The following is an 18,143-nucleotide window of genomic DNA, read 5'->3' on the forward strand; positions in this document are numbered from 1 at the left end:
AAGGAAGGAAGGAAGGAAGGAAGGAAGGAAGGAAGGAAGGAAGGAAGAAAGGAAGGAAGAAAGGAAGGAAGGAAGAGAGAAGAAAGAAAACGTCTGTTAACTGTCAGTGGCAAGCAGTGTCCACCTGTAGTGACCTGTACTCACTCCAGGCTAGTGCGTACCCATAAGCAGAGCCCGGTGCTGTCCTGGGCTCAGCCAACAAGTCGAGAGGGTCGCCCAGCTCCAGGGCCTCACCCAGCCCCAGAAAGGTCAGCAGGTCCTTGTAGCGGAACAAAGATGAGGGCACAGTGACTCACTGCTTTTCTGTCTCCTGTGCAGCCTGGTTCACCTGTTTTGCTTGCTCCCTGAGAACTCAGGCCCAGCAGGTTCTGTTCAACACGTGCAGGTGAGCAGGGAAGGCAGCAGGAGGGTGATGGGGAGTGGGAAATGGCAGCTGGGGACCCTAACAGCCCCTCCACCAGTTTAGATCTCCCCTTGGTAGCCAGACTAGAAAAGCTATCCCAAACCTGGCTGTTATCAAACACCCCCACCCCAGAACCACTGTGGCCCCCCATTGCTCCAGCCCCTCAGCCTGCAGTGCCCTGGAATCCTGTCCCACCCTTCCTTTCCAAGCTGCTCTCACTTGGCTTCCTGCCAGGGACCCACTGGGCAGCAAGGCCAGGGTTCTCACTCCCTGGACACACCATTCCTATTCCTATTCCCGCCTCCACACATCTGCACGTGCTGTTAAGTTTTTTTTTTTTTTTTTTTCGACAAGGTTTCACTCTACACCAGGGCTGGAGTGCAGTGGCGCCATCACGGCTCACTGCAGCCTCTACTTTTCAAGTGCAAGCAATGGTCCCATCTCAGCCTCCCAAGTAGCTGGGACTACAGGCACACACCACCACATCTGGCTAATTTTTGTATTTTTTGTAGAGACAGAGTTTCACCATGTTGCCCAGGCTGGTCTCAAACCCCAGTGATCCTCCCACCTCAGCCTCCCGAAGTGCTGGGATTACAGGCATGAGCCACCGCACCCAGCCCACCACATGCTGTTCTTCCTGCCCCGACGGCCTGCCCCATTCTTTCCCTTTTCCTTTCCTGTCCTTGGAAATTCTTCCCAGCTGCAGCAGAGATATCCACTTCATTCATTCATTCATTTGAAGTTTAAATTTTAAATGTTTTCTTAACATCTATTCTGAGCCTAGCTCAGCCCTGCCACTCATGAGCTCCCACTCAGGTGGGAAAGGCAGGCACCAAAACATGCCAAGCTTGGAGGGTTGGGAGTGTTGCCTATGGAGGTCTTTGGAGGAGAGGACATTTGAGCTGAATCCTGAAGGACACGTTTACCAGGGAGAGAAGAAGGGACAGGGCAAATAGCATGCCTATGGAGAAAGAGAGTGACAAAGAGGAGGGTGAACACTTGGCAGGACCTCGCCCACCTGACCTTGACCACCACTCCCTGCCTTCCAGATGCAAGCTGCTGTGCCAGAAGCTCATGGAGAAGACAGGCATTCTGCTCCTCTGCGCTTTCGGTGCGTCCCAGGGCCCTGCCCAGTCCCAGGTCAAGGTATTCCTGGGCACTGGCACTGATTATAGGACACTGGGCAAGACACTGCCCCTCCACATGACTCAGTTTCCCCATCCGCCTGATGGGTGTTGCTGTGAAAATTATGAAATTAAATGATGACCATGAAAATATTTTGGAAGCCAAGAAATGCTTCGGAAATTATAAAGCTCTCCCCAAACCGTGTTATAAACATTGTTACTCCCGCTTTCTGGGTTTCCATGGCTTCTTTCCAGCCACTCGCCCCCAACCTCCTACTACACAGCTTAGCTTTCCCAAGCAAAGGAATCTCCTCCCTCCACTGAAATATACTGGCTTTGGAGTGGAGGCTGGGGTTGGGGGAAGGAGGGAGAATCAGCTTCCCATGGGAAAATGAACAGTGAATCCTAGAGAATTGTCTTGCTTTAAAATCCAACAACTAGGACTTCGATAAATAACACCCTTTTTTTGAGACAGAGTCTCACTCTGTTGCCAAACTGGAGTACAGTGACACAATCTTGGCTCACTGCAACCTCCACCTCCCGGGTTCAAGCAATTCTCTGGCTCAGTCTCCTGAGTAGCTGGGATTACAGGTGCGCACCACCACTCCCCGCTAATATTTGTATTTTTGGTAGAGATGGAGTTTCATCATCTTGGCCAGGCTGGTCTTGAATTCCTGACCTCATGATTCACCCGCCTTGGCCTCCCAAAGTGCTGGGATTACAGGTGTGAGCCACCGCGCCCAGCCTAAATAACACCTTTATTGTGATGTTATTAGAAATGGGTTTCTTAATTTTGTTTTCAGGTTATCTATTGCTAGTGTACACAGCTGACTTTTTGTTCCTTGATCTTATATCCTGCAACCTTGCTGAACCCAATTTTTAGTTATAACACAAGGCATGACACCTAATCTCGGATCCCTTAGAATTCTAATGCAAGATCATGTCATTTGCAAATAGTGGTAGTTTAACTCTTTTCTGCATGATAATCTGGACGAGCTTTACTTCTTTTTTGTTTTTTAAGACAGGGTCTCCCTCTGTCACCTAGGCTGGAGTGCAGTGGTTCATTGATAACTCACTGCAGCCTCGAACTCCTGGGTTCAAGTGATCCTCCCGCCTCAGCCTCCTGAGTAACTAGAACTACGAGCGTGCACCACCACCCCCAGCTAATTTTTTTATTTTTGTTTAATTTTTTTTTTTTTTTTGTAGAGATGGAGTCTTGTGTTGCCCAGTTTGGTCTAGAACTCCCAGCCTCAAACCATCGTACCTCAGCCTCCCAAAGTGCTAGGATTACAGGTGTGAGACACCATGCCCGGCCTACTTCTTTTTCTTGACTAATTGGCCAGGCTAGAACCTCCAGTACCGTGTTAAATAGAATTAGCAAGAACAAGCATCCCTGTCTCATCCCTGATCTTAGGGGAAAAGCACCCAGTCTTTCACCATTAAAGAGGATATGGGCTGTGAGTTCTTCGTAGATGGTCTTTATCACGGTGAGGAGGTTCCCTTCTATTCCTAGTTCGTTGAGGGTTTTATCAAGAACAACAATTAAATTTTAAAGGCTGTTTTTGTTTTTTGGTTTTTGGGGTTTTTTGAGACAGAGTCTCTGTTGCCCAGGCTGGAGTGCAGCGGCATGATCTCTGCTCACTGCAACCTCTGCCTCCCAGGTTCAAGCGATTCTCCTGCCTCAGTAAAAGCTAGGTTTTTTAGGCAGGGTCTCACTCTATTGCCCAGGCTGGAGTGCAGTGCATCACAGCTCACTGCAGCCTCGACTTCCTGGCACAAGTGATCCTCCCACTTCAGCCTCCAGGTAGCTGGGACTACAGACGTGCACCACCACACCTGACTAATTTTTGAATTTTTTTGTAGAGACCAGGTTTCACCACGTTGGCCAGGCTGGTCTTGAACTCCTGGGCTCAAGTGATTTGCCTGCCTCGGCCTTCCAAAGTGCTAGGATTATGGGCGTGAGCCACCGCGCCCATCAAGACTTTTAAATAATGGCTTGAATGGTGGCTTTTCAGCCAGCATGGAGATCATAAAATGCAGAGTGCCTTATTCTCTTTGCCAGTTGTCCCCAGTAGAGTTGGAACAGGGAAGGGGGAGCCACAGATGACTTGGTTGATGTGCCACATATTACACATTTGATATCATTTGATCACAAAGTGGATATTATTGTTATTCATATTTTTACAGAGGAGGGAACTGAGGCATAGAGCATTAAGTAATTCCCCCAGTGTTGCACAATGCTGGCAAGTGGCATAGCTGGGATTTGAACCCAGACGCCTTAACTCCAGTGCCTAAGCTCTTCATCTTGCATGTTAAATAGCTCATTCTTATTCTCATGGCCTCACAGGATTCTGGATGTTTTCTATTCACTTACCATCGAAAATGAAAGTCTGGCAGGTGAGTGTGCACCCCCCTCAGGCCCCACAGCTGACTGGTCTCACCCTAACCAGTCAATATCACCTCCATAGCTCCACTCATTCTCACCAAATCAGGCCCCTAATCAGCTCCTGACTTAACCCAGCTGCAGATCCAAATCTCTGTCTTCATCGTGCCACCCACCTAGAACCCATCTCTTCTGCCAGAGGTGGCTTTCAAAGATTGGATGCAATAGTCCCTCCTCCAAGATGGCTCTCCTGTCTTTTACTCTCAGAGATGACCCATCTCTCCTTTCTCAAGGCCCCACTTAAAGTGGGGTGGTGATAACAGCGAACACATTTCTGCACTTAAGGCAGCTTGTCATTCTGCTTAACAGCAATGATACTCATTTGCTTTCGGGTTTCTGAGGAGGAAGGAGGAGGAAATAAGTGGCGAAACTCCTACTTGAGGTCTGCAAAAAGTCTCAGAGGACCTCAGAAAGGGGATCCGAAAGGCCTGTACCTCCCTCTCCTCTTTTCCTCCTTCTGAACCCCTTCATATCCATCAAGGTCCAGCTAAAATGTCACCTCCTCTAGAAACACCCAGGCAGAAGTGGTCACATTCCTCTTTCCTCCTATAATTTTCTGTGGTCATGACTGTCTCTCCAACTGTACTGGTAGCTTCTTGAAAGAAGGAGCCAGGTCCTATTCACCCCAGCAATGTTTAATTTGGTGCCAGCAAGAGGGTTGCCACTGTCAATGTTGGATGACTGGATGGCCAGATGAGAGTGTGCATGGAGAGAGAATGGATGGGAGGATGGACGGATGGAAGGTTGGATTTGATGGATGTAGGACTGGGGGAAAGAGATAGGAGGCTAGATGAATACATGAATAGGTGAACAGATGGATGAAATGATGGGTGGATGGAAGAGCAGATGGGATAGATGAGTGGATGGGTAGGTTGGTGGATAGATGGATGGATGAAAGAGTGGGTAGATGGATAGTGGTATATGGGTTGGAGTGTAAACAGATTGGGGAGGTTGGGGAGTTGGAAGAATAGATTGATAAGGGAGGGTGGTTGGGTAGAAGGGTGGATGGATGAAGGTGTGGTTGGATGGATAAAAGTGTGGATGGATGAATAAAAAGGACAGTAAATTAGAGTTTGGATAAACGATAGGTGGGTAGATGGATGGAAGAGTCAACAGGAAAGTGGATGAATGTATGGGTTTATAATTGTGGGAGAATAGATGGATGAAATTCTCCTGGGGTCAGACGAAGCCATCTGAAAGAGACCCCTTACTTTTCTCAATACTCCACCAGGATAACAGCATAAATGGTCCACTGCAGAGCTTGAGGTAAGAGGAATCTTCTGAGTAACCATATTATTACCTAAAAAGCAGAGCTGTAGCCAGAATCCAAGGTGTATTGGCTACAAATGTAGGCTCTGCAGTCACACCAACCTGGGTTTAAATCCTAACTCCCATATCTTCTACATGGCTGACCTTAGGCAAGTCACCTCTTCTGTCTGGGCCTTTGACTCCTCATTTATGAGATGAAGCATAACACCCATCTTGCTCTTGGCAACTATGGGCATTAAAGAAGATGTGAAGTGTCTTGATTAGTTCCTGACCCATAGTCAGTACTCGGCAAATGGTAGCTGAGAAGAAATTTTAACCAAGACACCACATGATGGCAGCATCCTTAATTGCAGACAAAATACTCAGGAATATTTGGAAGGAATGAGCTGGGCATAAGGATATTCCAAGCAGAAAGAACAGAATGAGTAATGTTTTAGAGATAATAACCTGGTGAACGGGTCGAGGGATGGAACCAAGAGAGTAGGAAAATCTGAAACTCATTCTTTGAGAGCCAACTAGCAAAGGGAAAATCTGAGGGTAACAACAACAGTATCACAAATCAACCTGTTCTCGTTATCACTCCTTCCTGATAAGGTTGTACCAGGAGAAGGTGAGACATCACAGTGGGGAAATCCAGGACCTCCGAGGTAGCATGAACCTGCTCATTGCCAAGCTCCAGGAGATGGAAGCCATGTCTGATGAGGTGAGACACTGGCCATTCTGCCCCAAACATCTAATTTCTCTCTGTTTGATGTCCTGTTTCCTATACCTCAAGTCTTCTTTCTTGGTTTTATCTCTCATTTTGATGGAGCACACCTCCCAGTGACTTCCAGGAAAAGAGTGAAAGAAGTATATCTTTTAGTGCTTGTATTTTTAAAAGCATCTTTTTCTATCCTTGCACTTGGTTGATAGTTTGGCTGGGTATAGAATTCTAAATATGAAATAATTTCTCCTGAGAATTTTGAAGGAAGCCCACCACTGTATTATAGTTTATACTGTTGCTATTGAGAAGTCTAATGTCAGTCTTATTATTGATCCTTTGAGTCTGATCTATTTTTTATCCCTGGGAGCTTGTAGAACACTCTTTTTTGTCTCTGATGTTCCTCATATAAACTGGTTTGGGGTTTGCTGAGCTTACTGAATCTGTGGGTTGATATTTTTCAATAGTTTTGGGAAACTTTTACCTTTTATCTCTTAAAATATTTCTTCTTTCCATTATCTGTCTCCTTTCCTTGGATTCTAATTACACCTATGCTAGGCCTATGCTTTGAAGGCCTTTAGAGTGCTTCATGTGATTCCTATGCTATTACCTGGTTTGTTTTTTCATTCTTTTTCTGTATGTGCTTATGTTTTGATATTTTCCTATTAACCTTTCTTCAGGTTTACTAATAATCTTGCATCATTCTGTCTCTCCAATTTACTATTAAATCCATGCATTTCTTTCTTTCTTTCTTTCTTTTTTTTCCTTAATGGAGCCTCCCCTGTGTCACCCAGGCTGGAGTGCAGTGGCGCAATCTCGGCTCACTGCAAACTCTGCCTCCTGGGTTCAAGTGAATCCTATGCCTCGGCCTCCCGAGTAGCTGGGATTATAGGTGCGTGTTACCACGCTCAGCTAATTTTTGTATTTTTAGTGGAGACAGGGTTTCACCTGTTGACTTGGCTGGTCTTGAACTCCTGACCTCAAGTGATCCACCTGCCTCAGCCTCCTAAAGTGCTGAGATTACAGCTTGAGCCACCGCATCCAGCCTTAGTTATTAATTTCAGATACTGCATTGTTTAGTTCTAGGATATGCATTTGATTTTTTTTCACAGACTTTAATTCTGTGGTGAAATTCTTCAACATTTCACCTATGTTGTCCATCTTTTCCTTTATTTTAATTAACACATTAACAACAGTTATTTTAAAAATCCTTGTCTGCTAACTCTAATATCTGGATCATCTGCGGCATCCCTCTGTTTTCTGCTTTTTATCTTGGGTATCAATCATATGGTCTTGCCTCTTCAAGTCTAGTAACTTTTAGTGGTTTCTGAACATTGTATATGAAAGAACTGTAGCTGTTCCAAATAATTATAATTCCACTAGAGAAAGTTCCCCTTTTCTTTATAAGGAAGATGAAATAGACTGGTCACTTTTATCTAGACATGTGTTAAGCTAGTTCAGACAGACCTGGATCACAATTTTTAAAAGATTTATCCAGAGGTTTTAAGCTTCATTCTTCAGACTCCTTCCCATGCAGCTTCAAAAATTTGGCAACTGTCTTAGTGGCAAAGACTTGCCATATGTTTGAGGCCTCACAAGTCTCCAAATTTGTCTCTCACCCCTGCATGAACACAAAAATCTCTGGACCCGGTGGCAGCTTTCTCTGCCAGGGGCAAACATGGATTCTTGGCTGCTAATTGTGCCCAGAATTGGTTTAGTGCCCCCAGGTGAAATGCAGCTGAAGCACAGTATTGACTCACTACCACCCCTTCTAGGGCAATGGAGCTCCAAGTACGGCCCACGTGCCTGCATCACCAGTATCACCTGGGAAAATGTTAGCAATTCCAATTAATAGGCCTCACTCAGACCTTCTGAATCAGAGGCTCTGAAGACGAGAACCAATCATCTGCGTTCCAGCAAGCCTTCCAGGTGGTTCTGACACATACCAGAGAGAATCACCGTTCTAAGACTTTGAACTCTTGCTTGTTGTGTTTTGGGGTGCCCTCCCTCAAAGGGACTTCATTTCCGAAGCACTGTGAAGATGTGAAGTTTTATTCTGCCTTTCAGAAACATTTGAAGTGGCCTATAGCCTCCTATAGTCTTGAAATTCAGTTAATACCTTGTGAAGAAAACTGGCCATATTTGAGGCTCCTCAAGTCCCCAATTTTGTTACTTTAGCTCTTTGTCACCATTAAAAACTTTGCTTCTTTCTCTTTCACCAGTAGCAGCAGCCCATTGTCTGGCCTAAGCCCAGATCCTTAGCCCATGCCTAGAATTGTCAAATGCCCCCAGAAATTTAAAACAAACAGACAAAAAAATGAGCCAGTGCTTATAATCGCTCTGCTGATTGTAAGAATAAAATTCTGCTCTGTAGAATTTTAGTTCATCTGGTCCTTGTTGCTTCCACAGATGTGCCTATGGGCTGGCCACCCTTTGGAACCCGTCAATCTGGAAACTCCCGGCCTTCAGGCCTAAGAAATGTTATTTATTCATGTGACTAAATTGGTGATTTCCCCCAGCACCATTTGCTCTATTCTTATTTTTGAAGCTCCTGTTATTTGAATGTCAGCTCCTGAACAATTCTAATTTTTTTTCCTATCACTGGGTGAACATAAATACTTATTGATCTTGGGAGTAGATATAACTAGGAGTGGAAATGCTGGATCATATGGTATGAGTGTGTTCATGTTATTAGATGCTGCCAAATAGTTTTTCAATTTACACTCCTGTGAAAAGTATATGCAAATTCCAGTTGTCCCACATCCTCACCAATTGGTATCATAAGTCTTTTTTACTTTATTTATTTATTTTATTTTATATTTTTTGAGACGGAGCCTTGCTCTCTTGCCCAGGTTCTGTCTCAGCTCACTGCAAGCTCCGCCTCCCAGGTTTACGCCATTCTTCTGCCTCAGCCTCCCGAGTAGCTGGGACTACAGGTGCCCGCCACCACGCCCGGCTAATTATTTTTGTATTTTCAGTAGAGACGGGGTTTCAGTCTCTAGTAGAGACCGTGGTCTCGATCTCCTGACCTCATAATCCACCTGCCTCGGCCTCCCAAAGTGCTGGGATTACAGGCGTGAGCCGCCGCACCCAGCCAAGTCTTTTTTACTTTATTCTGCAGGGTGAGAAGTGGTATCTCACTATGGCTTTAATTTGCATTTCTGGTTGTTAATAATGTGGAGTGTCTTTTCATGTATCCAGTGGCCATTTGGATTTTGTCTGTTGCCTTCTGGGGGAGAGTGCCGTTTCTTATTGATATGTAGGAGTTCTTGTGTGTTCCGGGTAAACATATTTTATTGGATGTACATATTGCAAATATCTTCTCCTAGGCTATAGTGTGGCTTTTCACTCTCATTGGTGACAAACAAAAATGTCTAATTTTAATTAAGTCAAGTGCATCTACCTTGTATGTGCAGTGCTTTGGGTGTCCTTATTTAAGAAACCTTCACCTGTCCCAACAGAACCCCTCTGTTTTACCCTCTCCGGAGAATAACTTCTAGTCTTCTACTGGGGAACAGAGAAGTCACTCAGCTTCTCAGAATAAGAGGGAGTCCCCAGGGAATCTGGAGATTCCTCTTAAATGACTTAACACCCAATCCTCCACCCCAATTTCAGAGGCACCTAAAGCCACCAATCCTGAGCTTTTTGAGGATGGCCAGTTTCACATTCAGATTTCTCATTTTTGCTAAATCAGTGGTTCTCAATTGGGGATTATTTTGCCCCTTGGGGAACAGTCAGCAATGTCTGAGATGTTTTGGGCTGTTACAATGTGAGGAGGAGATGCTACCGGCACCTAGTGGGTAGCCAGGGAGGCTGCTAAACATCCTGCAATGTGTAGGACAACTTCTAGAATATTACTGCTGTCTCCAGGGCCACTGCTGGGACACATGGTGCCTTTTTGCAGATTGGAAAAAGCTACCTGTGCTGGGCAGATGAATTTGCAAAATGCACCTTCCTCCAAATCAAAGAACAGGTGAAGAGCTGGGTGTCAGCCCACACACAGGGCCCCTTAACTGGGAACCTTTCTGCAGTGTGCAACATGCACAACCATATGCAGCAGGCTGGTTTTCTCCTCTCCTATGCTTCCTGTTCATATGGGTTTGGGTCTTTTTAAATCCCTTTACTGAAGCTGTAATGGGGCGTTGGGAGAAAGTAAAATTAGATGATGTCTTCAATCCATCATCTTTACCTAGAAGCTGAATTTTTAAAAGAGTTCACAGAGGATTCCATTGTGGAAGATTCAGGAAAACTTTGCTAAAACTCATCTTTATCTTTTATTGTCCCAAAGTCCTAGGTCTCCAGTGCCCCTAAGTCTCCCCTCTAAGCTCTGTTCAGACAGACCCAGGAGGAGAGACCATGTCAGTCACTCACTATCAAGTGAGGCTCTTGGCAGGTGTTTCCTCTGCAGTGGGGAGGGAGGCCCCGCTACGACTTACAAAGGCAGTAAGGCATAGTGATTAAAAGGACTGGCTCCAGAGTTAGGTTGCTAGGCTTTGAATTTCATCCCCACCACCTATAAGCTGTGTGACGCTGATCAATTTACTTACCATCTTTGTGCCTCAGTTTCTTCATCTAGAAGATGAGTGGTAAGGATTAGACGTGGTAATTCATGTAAACTTAGACTAATGTCTGTCATATGGTAAGTGCTCCCTAAATGTTTGTTGCCTTTAAACAAAGGTGGAATCCAAAGGCATGCACTAATCACTGTGCAATCATTAAGCGCCTGCTGCGTGCTGGGAATCCAGGATCGGGGATCAACTAGAGCTCGTCCTTGCCCTCAAGGCAGTCCCAGAACCTGTGGATCCCAGAGAAGAAGGCTGCACCCAGCCTTGGGGCAGAGAGAGGGTGGGGGCCATCAGGGAAATTCCCTGGGGTTGGCAACCCAGTTTTGAAAAGTAATAGGTGAGATTATTGTCCCCAGCCAACGAAGGGAGGAGTTGGGGATTTTTTGCCTTTTGGAGCTGTGTAACCTCAGGCAGGTCATCAACCTCTCTGAGCCTCCAGTTTGCACATCAACAAAATAGAATCATAATCACTGCCTTGTAACACCCTGGCTATTGTTCTAGTTACCATTGCCGCAGAGCAAACCATCCCAAAACTTAGTGGTGTAAAACAACCACTTGTGCTCAGAGATTCTGTGGGTTAGAAATTCAGACAGGACACAGTGCAGATGGCTTGTCTGTGTTCCATGGTATCTGGGGCCTCAGCTGGGAAGACTTGAAAGCTGGAGGTGACTCTACATCTGGGGCTGGAATCATCTGGATTCACTCACGTGACTAGAGATTGATGCCGGCTGTCCACTGGGACTCAGGGCTGTTGATCAAAGCACCCATCTGTGGCCTCTCCGTGTGACCTGAGCTTCCTCTCAACATGGCGGCTGGCCTCCAGGAGTGAGTGTGCCCAGACAACCAAGCAGTGCTGTATCGTTTTTTAGCACTTAGCCCCAGAAGTCACACAGCATCACTTCTGCCGTAGTCATAAGCCCAGACTGGTGGGCTGAGACCCCAACTCTCAGTGGGAGGTCACACTGAAAGAAGAGCCTGGAATGGGAGACCCTGTTGCAGTCATTTTTGGAAAACAGAATCTTCCACCACTGGGAAGAGTCTAATAAAAAGAACAGCTGGTATTTATTGTGCACCTACTGTGCTAAATGCTTTGCCATCTGCATCCAGCAACAGAGTGGAATGGTTAAGGGCCTGAACTCTGGAACCACAGTGATCGCTCTGCCACATACCAGCTGGGTGATCTTGAACAAGCTACACCTTTGTGCCTCAGTATTCTCATCTTTAATACAAGGATGATAATAGTGATACTTCTTAGGGGTGCTGGGAGGGGAAAGGGTGAACATATGTGAAGCCGAGAACAGCCCTGGCACATAGTAGGGGCTTTATAGACCTACAGTGGAAGGCAGACACGATTATTGTCCCCATCTTACAGGCAAGAAAATCGAGTCTCAGAGGGGCAGTAACTTGCCCAAGGCCCCACAACAGTAAAGGTTGGCCTGACGTCGGAGCCCCTGTCTGAACCGCACTGAGACTCCGGGACCCCCGTATGACATCTGCTCACATGGACTTGAAAGCACCCAGTGAACCCACGGGTGGGGTTGGGATGGCTTTGTGTCTCCTGGGCTTTCACAGAGCCATAGGCTTCCACAGGCAGGGGCAGGCTGTTAGGGAGAGGACAGCATCCTGCAGCCCCCTGTTACCTCCCGTGGACACGTGGAGATCACAGTCCGTGACGACACACCAGGGGACAACTTGTGTTTTCTGCCTTCTCAGCAAAAAGTGGCCCAGAAAATAATGAAGATGATACATGGTGATTACATCGAAAAGCCAGACTTTGCCCTGAAGTCTACAGGTAGGTGACCCTCTTCCCCACCATCTGACTGCCTCAAGTGTCCTCAGAAGCTCTGCAAAGGGTGGGTTTCAGTTCTGGTGTGGTACTCCATCTGCCACTGGGAAGTTCATCCTCAGAGCTGACCTCGGCTCCAAGCTGGTTTTCTTGCTACAATTTTGTTTTTTCTCAAGTGGGTCTGGGACGGGGTGGGGTATGGGGGATAGGGGTAGGGTCTGGGGGATAGGGTGGGGTATGGGGGATAGGGTGGGGTGGGGTGGGAGCGAGCACAGGAATCCATAGACCCTCCACATTACAGAAGATCTACAAAGCCCCTACTATGTGCTCGGGCTGTTCTCGGCTTTACCTCTCCACCACCCCTACCCACCACTCTTCTCCAAACCCAGTGCTGGGCACACAGGTCAGCAGGACAGAGCCATCCCCACTCCGCAGTCAAGAATCAGTGCTTCAGCCAGGTGCGGTGACTCACGCCTGTAATCCCAGCACTTTGGGAGGCTGAGGCAGGCGGATCACCTGAGGTCAGGAGTTCAAAACCACCCTGGCCAACATGGTAAAACCCTGTCTCTACGAAAAATACAAAAGTTAGCCAGGCGTGGCTGTGGGCACCTGTTATCCCAGCTACTCGGGAAGCTGAAGCAGGAAAATTGCTTGAACCCGGGGGGCGGAGGTTGCCGTGAGCTGAGATCGCACCACTGCACTCCAGCCTGGGCAACAGAGCCAGACTGTCTCAATTAAAAAAAAAAAAAAAAAGGATCAGTGCTTCCAGAAGAATAAGGCAGGTGGCAAGGAGGGAGGGGACCTGGGCAGAGAGGCCTCCCACTCGGGAGAACATTTGGGCTGAGACTTGGTGAGGAGAGAAAGTATTCCAGACCAAGGGAGGCTGTAAGAAGATGGGTGAGAGCCATTCAGGGACAGCCCGGAGGAGGCCAAGTATGGGCTGCAGGCTTGGGGCACAGACCCCTACCAGGCAGCACCGCCAACTCGGGCACCCCAGGATCAGTCAGACGTGGGGTCAGATAGTGTCAGCCCAGCCCGAGTGGTGCGGGGCCTCACTTAGCCTCCCAGAGCTGGAATTTCCTCCTCTGCACAATGGGTATCGGTCGTCATCACAAGACTGTTACATGGGGAGCGCTCACCCTGTGTGCCAGGCACTTTGGGAAATGTGCTCTGATGGCTCATCTCAGCGCCACAGCAGCCCTATGACGTGGGGGCCTTTGCCACTGCCATGGCTCTGCTAATAATAGCCACCGTGAGAACTGCTTGAACCTGGGAGGCAGAGGTTGCAGTGAGCCGAGATCGCGCCACTGCACTCCAGCCTGGGGACAGAGCAAGACTCTGTCTCAAAAAAAAAAAAAAAATTAGCCACCATGATTACCATTATTAACATGGCTGTAATCCCATTTCCTAGAGGAGAACAGGACCTGTATGTAATCCCATTTCCTAGAGGAGAACAGGACTCATCCAAAGTGCTCACCCAGCACATAGTGAGGGCCCGTCAGTGGGGTCCCCTCCACCAGGCAGAAGCCCGGCTGCTTGACCGAGACCCCCTTCTCCTATACAGGGGCCAGCATTGACTTTGAGCACACATCAGCCACCTATAACCATGAGAAGGCCCACTCCTACTGGAACTGGATCCAGCTGTGGAACTACGCACAGCCCCCAGACGTGATCCTCGAGGCAGGGGGGATGGCGGGAGATGGGACAGTGGCAGGGGAGTGGTCCGGGCAGGGTTTGGGGACAGGAGCTGGCAGAAGAGGTAGGGGGTGGGAGCAAAGGGAGTTGGGGTAGGGGCGGGGTTAGAGGTAGGAGCAGGAGACACGCAGGGGCAAAGGCAGGGAAAGAAGGAGGGGGCTATTGACAAGGCGGGGGCTGGGGAGAAGGCCGGGGGCAGGAGGGGAGAACAGACAGCAGGGGCTGCTGGGGCTAGGGTAGGAGTGAAGCAGAGGGACAGCTTGCTTTGGCATTGGAAGAGACCTCACCACTCAGCCCTCAAGACTTGAGGGTCAGAGAAACCTCAGGACTACACTGGGCATGGACCCATCATAGACTCATTTTGCAGAAGAGGAAACTGAGGCTCAAAGAGCCAGGTCACTTGACTGCGGCCACACAGCTGGTCACTAGTATGTAGCAGAGCCACAGTTCAAACCTGAACTCCTCACCCTTCCAGGATCCTGCCTCACAGATGAGGAAAATGAGGCCCAGAGAAGGAAAGGGCTTGTCCTGGTCACAAAGCAGGTGCCTTCATTCAGTGAACACCAGCTGAGAGTCTCATCCCAGCAGCCGACCCTGGGTGATGCCAGAAGGTCCCAGGCCACTCATCCATGGGTTCTACCTTAAGGAGCTCCAAGATCTTGGCACTCGAGGTCAAGCTGGGGTATTGACCTTGCTCAGCTTGGATGGGGTGAAGGGCTTCCTGGTGGAGGCAGCCAAGGACTAGCAGATCCGCAGGCAGAGAGAACCCAGGGGCACAGGCCAAGCACAGGGCCCGGGAGTGCAGGGTGGTGCCCACATCCAGGCTGGGGCAGGGGGCATGGGGGGCAGTGACTGGGTTGCAAAGCGCTGGCTATAGTCAGGTTTGGAGCCGTAGTGAAAGGCAGCCCAGGCAAGACTCTGCCCCTCCTGGGCCCTCTCCCAGCTCCGGCCTGACTGGGCTCTCCAGGTCCCCACATCATCAAGCCTGGTTCGCCCCTGGTCCTTTCCCGTGCTGTTCCCTCAGCTCCCTTTCCCAGCTGGCTCCTCAACTCCCTTGGCCCCAGCTCCTCAGGAGGCCTTCCCTGATGCCCACAGCCCCCTGCACCCCTGGGCTAGCATCTACTGTTCAGACAAGGACTGTCCATGCCACGGCTCCAAAAGCTCAGAACCCACCGAGTAATCTCCTTTCCTGGGTGATTTCCGTCAAACCTCTTTCTCTCCCTGGGCCTGTTTCCCCTCCTGTGGGGCAGGAGATTGTGGTAGTTAATGGCAAGTTCCAAGGTCAGATTCCCTGGGCTGCACTTCCAGCTCTGCATGGCCCTGGACCAATCATTGTCCTGCTCCCCCAACTCAGTTTCCTCACCTTCAAAATGGGGATAGTGATGGTGCCTAAGTCATGGGGTGATTGTGAGACCATGTAAAGAATAATGGGAGGGATGAATGAATGAATGAGTGACTACGTAAATTAATGAATGAATGGGTGCCAATGGGGAGCGGGTGGAGGCTGGGAGGCCCCAAGCAGGCCCCTCCCTTACTGCATTGAACTGAGTTAAGGCTTACCCCTGCATGGGCAGTCAGGAGAGCTTCCTGGAGGAGGTGGCACTTGAGCCAAGCTTTGGAGACAAGAAAGGACTGGCTTACCCAGGAGGGCCCAGGAAGTGCAGGGGATCAACGGTGGGATGACCCCCCTACCCACCCAGCATATCCCTTATTGTACTTGCCTCTTCTAGCCCAACGTGACACCTGGCAACTGCTGGGCCTTTGAGGGTAACCGCGGCCAGGTGACCATCCAATTGGCTCAGAAGGTCTACCTGTCCAACCTCACACTGCAGCACATCCCCAAGACCATCTCACCATCAGGCAGCCTGGACACTGCCCCCAAGGACTTCGTCATCTATGTGAGCACTCCCCTGTAGGGAGCTATGCTTAGCTAAGGGGACAACCTTCCAACGGTGGTATTCCAGGCCTGGGGTAAACAGCGTCTGCACAACGCATGCAGCCTGGAGGGGCTGCATGCAGCTTGGTTAAGGCTGGAAGTGGCCAGGGCTGGGGTCTGATTTTAGCCTTCAAGGGTAGGGGATAAACAGCTGCTCTATTTCAAAGCCAGCTTTTCAGAGCCAAGATAATCTTCAGAGACCATGGAGCCCCCATTTTGCTAAGAAGTTCCGAAGCATTACCTGAACTATCTCAGTAAAATAAGGTCCAGAGAAGGATCAGGGAAACACCCCAATCCTGCAAGTCAATGGCAGAGCTAGAAATAGACCCTCAGCCTCTGACTCCCAGGCCAGTGCTCTTTCCTGTTCATTACACTGTGCTGCAGCGAAACGGTGCCCAAAGAGGTAGTGAGCTCCCATCCTGGGGAGTGTGCAAGTCTTCACTGGAGAGGGGAGACATCCTCTGAAGGCCCTGCTTGTATCTGACACCATCACCTTGGTTCTGGTTCCACAGGGCATGGAGGGCTCCCCCAAGGAGGAGGTGTTCCTGGGGGCATTTCAGTTTCAGCCAGAAAACATCATCCAGATGTTCCCACTCCAGGTACCCGCGAAGAGCTGCCTGTGCTGAACACCTGCTGAATGCACAGTGTGGAGTCTGTACCCCGGGACCCCTCTTCATCCCCCAGTATCCCCAGGAGGTGCCCAGTCATGACTAACCTGTTTGACAGACAGGGAAATTGAGACTCAGAGAGTGGGAGCCGCTACCCAGGACCAAGCGGGACTCCAGCGAGATCCAGCGCCTGCGGCCGTGTCCCCTTTTCCCTGATGCGCCCGGGAGCCCTCTTGCTGCGTTTCTTCCCAGGGACAGCAGACCTTGAGCAAGAGGTTCCCACTGGGCAGGGGCTGCTGGTTCCAAAGGCAGAGTCTCCATAGTGGGTGGCCCCATAATCAGCACCTGATCCAACCACAGGTGGGGAAACTGAGGCCTGAAGGAGAGGGATTTGGAGACAGAAGCAGGTCCGGAGGAGTGACCACTGGAATGGCCCTGGGGCTTGACAGGGCGAATGTTCAGGCTTGGGAATCAAACCCATACTGGCCCGAATCTCCACCCAACCACAAATTATGTGTGAGCTTGGACCAAGCCCTGCTTCTCTGGAGCCTCAGTTTCCCCTTCTGTCATTCCCTGGGAGGTTGGAACCATCCAGTGAAGGCCAAGCCTGCCCCACTTTTTGCACTGGATAGGGAGAGGAACAAACACAGCCTCCACCCCCCTCTTGCTTGGCAAAAACGGGGAGGGGCCTCACTTACAGAGCACTTACTGTGTGCCGGGAGTCTATGGGTGAGCTGCCTCTGTGACTGATTCGCTTCCAGAGGCCGCCTGGCCCCCAAATCTCATTTCATGCCCACGGCAATCCTGGGAAGCAGATATTACCACTCCCATCTTATGGGGGTGGGGGGGGCAGGGCAGGAGTGGAGGACTGAGGCCCAGAAAGGGTGGAGGTTTGCCCAAGATCCCACAGCACCAAGGCTGGGACATTTCCTCACCCACAGCGTGTCCGTCCTTCTGGCCTCAGCATCTTCAGTAAGAACTCCTGAATATTGACTTGTTGTGAGGCCTTGGGACAATCCATCCTCCTCTCTGGGCCTTAGTTTTCCCACCTATGAAATGGGAAAGTTCCCACCTTTGGACAGGCAGGGTGGGAGTCTATGGGTGAGCTGCCTCCGTGACTGATTCTCTTCCAGAACCAGCCGGCCCGGGCTTTCGGTACGGTCAAGGTGAAGATCTCAAGCAACTGGGGGAACCCAGCCTTCACTTGCCTGTACCGCGTGCGAGTGCATGGCTCTGTGGCCCCGCCCGCAGAGCAAGCCTCACCAGAACCCCTAACCTGAGAGAGATTAAAATTTATTCTTTACCCCCAGACCAAGTCTGAGTGTCTTTTGGCCCCAAAGAGAGAGAGTGGGCTAGCCTTTGACCTCTGAGCATTTGATGGTTAGCAATGGTTGATCCCATGCTGGGTGCCCAGGCACCTTCTCAACAGCCCCAGGAGACTCCATTCACAGATGAGGACAGTGAAGGCTCCAAGCAGCAAACTGACTTGCCACAGGTGACAGCCAACAAATGGCAGCTCCAGGATTCAAACCCAAGCAGTCTAACTCCTGCACATGAGAAGCCTTTCTTGCTTCAAGTTAAGCTCTGTCCCCAAACTGTGTGTGACATCGGTCA

The 18,143-nt window shown here is 49.4% G+C and overlaps 1 protein-coding gene across 1 annotated transcript in view; it reads left to right on the forward strand.

Moving 5' to 3' along the window:
• SUN5 (Sad1 and UNC84 domain containing 5) overlaps positions 1 to 17,840 on the forward strand; it is a 20,751-nt gene extending 2,911 nt beyond the window's left edge. The window contains exons 4-13 of the mRNA XM_011959724.1: positions 319 to 385; positions 1,453 to 1,514; positions 3,875 to 3,924; positions 5,202 to 5,236; positions 5,834 to 5,942; positions 12,218 to 12,296; positions 13,855 to 13,970; positions 15,716 to 15,883; positions 16,434 to 16,520; positions 17,663 to 17,840. Coding sequence (XP_011815114.1) covers positions 319 to 385; positions 1,453 to 1,514; positions 3,875 to 3,924; positions 5,202 to 5,236; positions 5,834 to 5,942; positions 12,218 to 12,296; positions 13,855 to 13,970; positions 15,716 to 15,883; positions 16,434 to 16,520; positions 17,663 to 17,809 — 920 coding nt within the window. The 3' untranslated portion in view covers positions 17,810 to 17,840. The remainder of the gene's footprint in view (positions 1 to 318; positions 386 to 1,452; positions 1,515 to 3,874; positions 3,925 to 5,201; positions 5,237 to 5,833; positions 5,943 to 12,217; positions 12,297 to 13,854; positions 13,971 to 15,715; positions 15,884 to 16,433; positions 16,521 to 17,662) is intronic.
• Positions 17,841 to 18,143: the final 303 nt, after the last annotated feature.

Source organism: Colobus angolensis, unplaced genomic scaffold (genome assembly GCF_000951035.1).
Source record: "Colobus angolensis palliatus isolate OR3802 unplaced genomic scaffold, Cang.pa_1.0 Scaffold114, whole genome shotgun sequence".
NCBI lineage: Eukaryota > Metazoa > Chordata > Mammalia > Primates > Cercopithecidae > Colobus > Colobus angolensis.